Source organism: Mustelus asterias, chromosome 15 (genome assembly GCF_964213995.1).
Source record: "Mustelus asterias chromosome 15, sMusAst1.hap1.1, whole genome shotgun sequence".
NCBI lineage: Eukaryota > Metazoa > Chordata > Chondrichthyes > Carcharhiniformes > Triakidae > Mustelus > Mustelus asterias.
The window spans coordinates 81,602,405-81,607,083 of NC_135815.1; the positions used below are offsets into that span (position 1 = coordinate 81,602,405).

General features: G+C 47.0%; 1 protein-coding gene across 1 annotated transcript in view; it reads left to right on the plus strand.

Moving 5' to 3' along the window:
- Positions 1–553: 553 nt before the first annotated feature.
- iyd (iodotyrosine deiodinase) overlaps positions 554–4,679 on the plus strand; it is a 16,394-nt gene continuing 12,268 nt past the window's right edge. Inside the window, exon 1 of the mRNA XM_078230487.1 lies at positions 554–674. Coding sequence (XP_078086613.1) covers positions 554–674 — 121 coding nt within the window. The remainder of the gene's footprint in view (positions 675–4,679) is intronic.

The window sequence follows — 4,679 nt, forward strand, 5'->3', positions numbered from 1 at the left end:
AGTCTGCGGCCGATCGGTGGGGAGGGAGGTGGCAGGGGAGGTCCGCCGCCACTCTGCAGGCGATCCCACCTCCCCACAGCCATCTCTCCCGCTCTCTTGCTCCTGCAGGGAAGAGTAATCTGTGGCTGGTAGTGTACCAGTGATGGTGTATCCCTTTACAGGCCCAGCTTGGTCCTTCTCCAGTGTCTCATCTTGGACTTGTACTGATCTTGTAGCTGGTTTTCATACGGATCCACTGTGGAATCGGCCGGTTCTGCTTCATCTTCTTAGTGAGGAATCACTTCATCCTGAAGGTTTTATGGGATGGCATGGCCGCACGTCCACTCCGGTAGGAGGGATTCGTTCCTCCGGTGGGGAGGAGGGATCGCCCGCAGAGTGGCGGCGGACCCCCCTGCCCCCTCCCTCCCCACCGATCGGCCGCAGACTGGCAGCAGCACCAACCCCCCCCCTCGCCCCACCCCCCCCCCCGACCAGAGGATGATCTGGGTCCCACCCCCCCCCCCTCACCCCCCAACCCCCCTCCTCCCACCCCCCACACCCCCACAACCAGAGGATGACCTGGGTCAAAGAGCCATTGCAGGCTCTGAGCCCGCTCCTCGGAAGCTGCAGCGACGACTTCAGACTTTCATTTACCATGTCGTTAAAAGCATGGATCCAGATCGAGCCAGAAGACGGTAAAGTGGGATTTGGCGGTAGAGTTGGGAGCGCGGTTCAATAAGTCGATTTAAATGCATGCAAATGCATTTAAATCGTCGGGCTGCCCGATTCGGGCACGGGCCGGCCCCGCGCCCGAATTGGGTGTCAGTAAAGCCGCGACCTGCTCGGAATTGGGTGCAGATCACAGTATAGGCCCGACACCCAACTTTACCGCAATTTCGCACCCGAAAACGGGCGCGAAGTTTTGGTAAAATCAGGCCCTCGGTCCATTGGCTGGAGAATTGAAACTCTGACTTCCCAGCCTTGTAACTTCTCACAGACCTCGAGGCAGGGGCAGAGCCACCGCTGGCCTCCAGCTTTAGCCTGAAAACCACTGCAAGAGTGAGAGGCAATCCTTGCCTCAAATTCCCAGCTGGAAAACCACCAACAGCAGAATTTTCACTCCAGAGAGAGGCAAGACTGCTTCCAGTCCTGAGTCGAAACAGATTCTCGCGAACCAGCAGCCAAAACTGAAAGGAAGAAACTCTTATGAGAGGAAAAAAAACTATCCTACTTCACCTTTCAATCGTTCTTCCCACAACAATCCAAATGGTCAGAAACTCCCTGAAGGGGCATTAGGACAAGATTTTTAAAAAAACATTTCAACAATTTAAGCAGAAATAAAAGGATCTCTAATAAGACAGCCGGTGCCACGATAAAAAAACAAAGCTGCTTGTAACTGCAGTGAACTTATTAAAAACTACATTTCTTAAAGTCACAGTAGCATCACACCTTCCACTGAGTAACAACTAACAAATACAAGGGGAGTCTCAGTGTAGACAGATAGAGACGTCACATACATTTCTAAGGTCCTTATGGCATGAAAAAAGCTTCAGGATAAACTACAGTTGCGAAAGACATTCGATAAATGCACTTGCAGCTGTTTTCTTGGAGTTGATTGTGAGGGTCTGTTCTGTGGTGAACAGAATGTAAATTATTTGCTGTACCATTTTCCATCTTCCCGGAATGCTCTGAAAGAATTGATAAGTAATAAGCTGTGACTCCGTTATTGGATTCATGAGTTATCCACGTGCTCACTATTACAGCCCAAATTCAGAGCTCCTGTAGATTATTCAACTGATTCAACAGTGAATCAGATCCAATCTCCAACCCAAGGAGCTGAAGCTAAATGTAGAAACCCCGCCTGTCTCACCAGTGACTCTTTTTCGACTAATTTAACCTGAACTCAGTTGCTATATTTCTGCACTAATGTCATTCTCCTTGTTCATTGAGAAACTTATCTGCTGACCCATTGGGCTGTTTCTTTAAGTGAGTTGTAAAACTGCAACTTTTAACATTTTCTCTACTTGTTCTTTACATCTTTGCTTCTTCTCACTGGACAACTTTGTTTTATGATCTGTTTTAAATTTACAGCTAACTTAGTCGCGATTGTGACTCTATCTCGAGGGAGGTGCGGTCTTTCCAAAGGTGTCACTCGGTACCTGGTGGCGATGGCTGCAGCGGATCTGCTGGTTGTCATTATTCGGGTCATACTGGAACAAATTAATCCCTTCAAACTGCACATTATATTCAACTTGTACACACGTGCCTGTGGCATCAGAGAAGTTATTGCCACCGCAGTTGTTAGCAGCTCTGTTTGGCTCACAATCGCCTTCACCTTTGACCGAATGGTGACCATTTGCTTCCAGAAACTGAAGATGAAATACTGCACTGAGAAAACAGCAGCCATCGTTATCACAACGGTGAGTTTACTGTGTTTACTAACCAAAATCCCGGTCTTTTTTAAGTATGGCCCCTATAACTGCTGGGTATCATACGAGTACCACTATTATCCTGTGTGGAATGTCTTTGACTGGATAGACCGCATTTTAACTCCAGTGCTCCCCTTCGTGCTGATACTGCTGCTCAATACTCTCACTGTCAGGCACATCCTGCTGGCCAATGCAGTCCGCAGGAAACTGAGGGGACAGCGAAACGGGGGGGAGCAGAATGATCCAGAAATGAAGAATCGAAGAAGATCCATCATTTTACTCTTCACCATATCGGGCAGTTTTATCCTGTTATGGGTGACACGTGTTGTATTTCTATCGATTCAACGAATATCTGGGATGTATGATTTTTGGTCACGTGATGGACTTGTATTAGACCTGATAGGATCAATGCTCCAGTTATCCAGTTCCTGCACCAACACATTTATTTACGCAGTCACACAGAGGAAGTTCAGAGAGGAGGTGATGAATGCTGTGAAATATCCCTTTACTGTCATCCGGAATTTCATTAAATGATGGGAAGAAAGCTGGAAAATTTAAACCGGGACTGGGTTGCAAAATTATTGTTCCTGTCCAGCTCAACTCCTGTTGAATAAACATGTCCAAAGGGCTTTGAAAATGAGAAGCAGAATCTTCCTCAAATCAACACATTCTAGTCAGGTGGAAGTTTAAAAGTGAATTCTCCAGGTTCTGAGAAATAATTGATTTGAGGATATTGGGATGAATATTATTTTGTCTCAAATACAAAGTTTAAATGAGATCTGATTATAATTTAAACATTCTGACAAATCAAAGGCAAAAATTCGAATGACACAGATTTCACTTCTCACTAACTCCACAGAATAAATACAGTGAGTTTGAAAGGAATGGAAACAACTGATTCAGTGAGACGCAGAAAAATTGAAGAAGCCGCGTCGAAACGATGATTGTTGTTGTTGAGAACTGACAATAAAAATAGTTTGAAAACTGCCTTTTCAGGGAAAGTGAAATCTTTGTGAGGAATTTAGAATGTCGACAAATTGAAAACTCCTGGAAAGCAGGAACATGGAGACAATTGCTGAATCATCAACCTGGGAAGAACAAACAGCATTGGGAAAGGGGACTTTGAACCAACTCACTTGAACTAGATTCAGAAAATGGAGTTTGAACAAACATTGGACAGGTTGGACAGCCCATCCAGTTCATTCAGTGATCAATAGTCATCATCCCATGTGTTTCTGTGCTTCCATGTCTCTTTATCTCCATTCCACCAGCCACCAATCAAACATATTGCTCAATGTTCTGCATGGCATATTTCTCTGGCAATATGGAATGGACAGAGAGCTGACTGCAAGACAGGAAACTGGGAGATCCTTTCACGTACCTCCAACATTCTGACTCCAATTGGACACCCCTACCGGGACAATTACTTTTCCTCGATCTTTTCATTGGGAACTGTTGTCGGGACATTGGCCATCTCAATTTTTCTGCCCCCCTCACCCATTCCAATCTCTCTCCTTCCGAACTTTCCGCCCTTCGCTCCCTCAGGTCCAACCCTGACATTGTCATCAAACCTGCCAACAAAGGGGGTGCTGTTGCCGTCTGGCGTACTGACCTCCACCTCGCAGAGGCTGAGCCCCAACTCTCAGATACTTCCTCCTACCTCCCCCTGGACCATGATCACACCACTGAACATCAAGCCATTATCTCCAACACAGTCACTGACCTCATTTCCTCCAGATGCCATCCCCCCACAGCTTCCAACCTCATGGTCTCCCAATTCCGGACAGCCCACTTCGACCTACTTCCCAAAATCCACAGAAAGGAGTGTCCTGGTAGGTCCATTGTGTCCGCATGCTTCTGCCCCACTGAACTTATTTCCTCTTACCTTGACTCCATCCTCACTCCCCTGGTCCATTCCCTCCCCACCTGTATCTGGGATTTCTCTGATGTCCTGCATCATATTGCCAGCTTCCAGTCTGCAGGCCCTAACCACCTCCTATTCACCATGGATGTGCAATCTCTCTACACCTCCATTCCACACCAGGGCGGCCTGAGAGCTCTTCGCTTCTTTCTTGAAAAGAGGCCTGAACAATTCCCATCCACCATCACTCTCCTCCGCCTGGCTGAAGTCATTCTATCTCTCAACAACCTCTCCTTTAACTCCTCCCATTTTCTCCAAATCAAAGAAGTAGCAATGGGTATCCACATGGGTCCTAGCTATGCTTGTCTTTTTATGGGGTATGTGGAACATTCCTTGTTCCAGGCCTACCC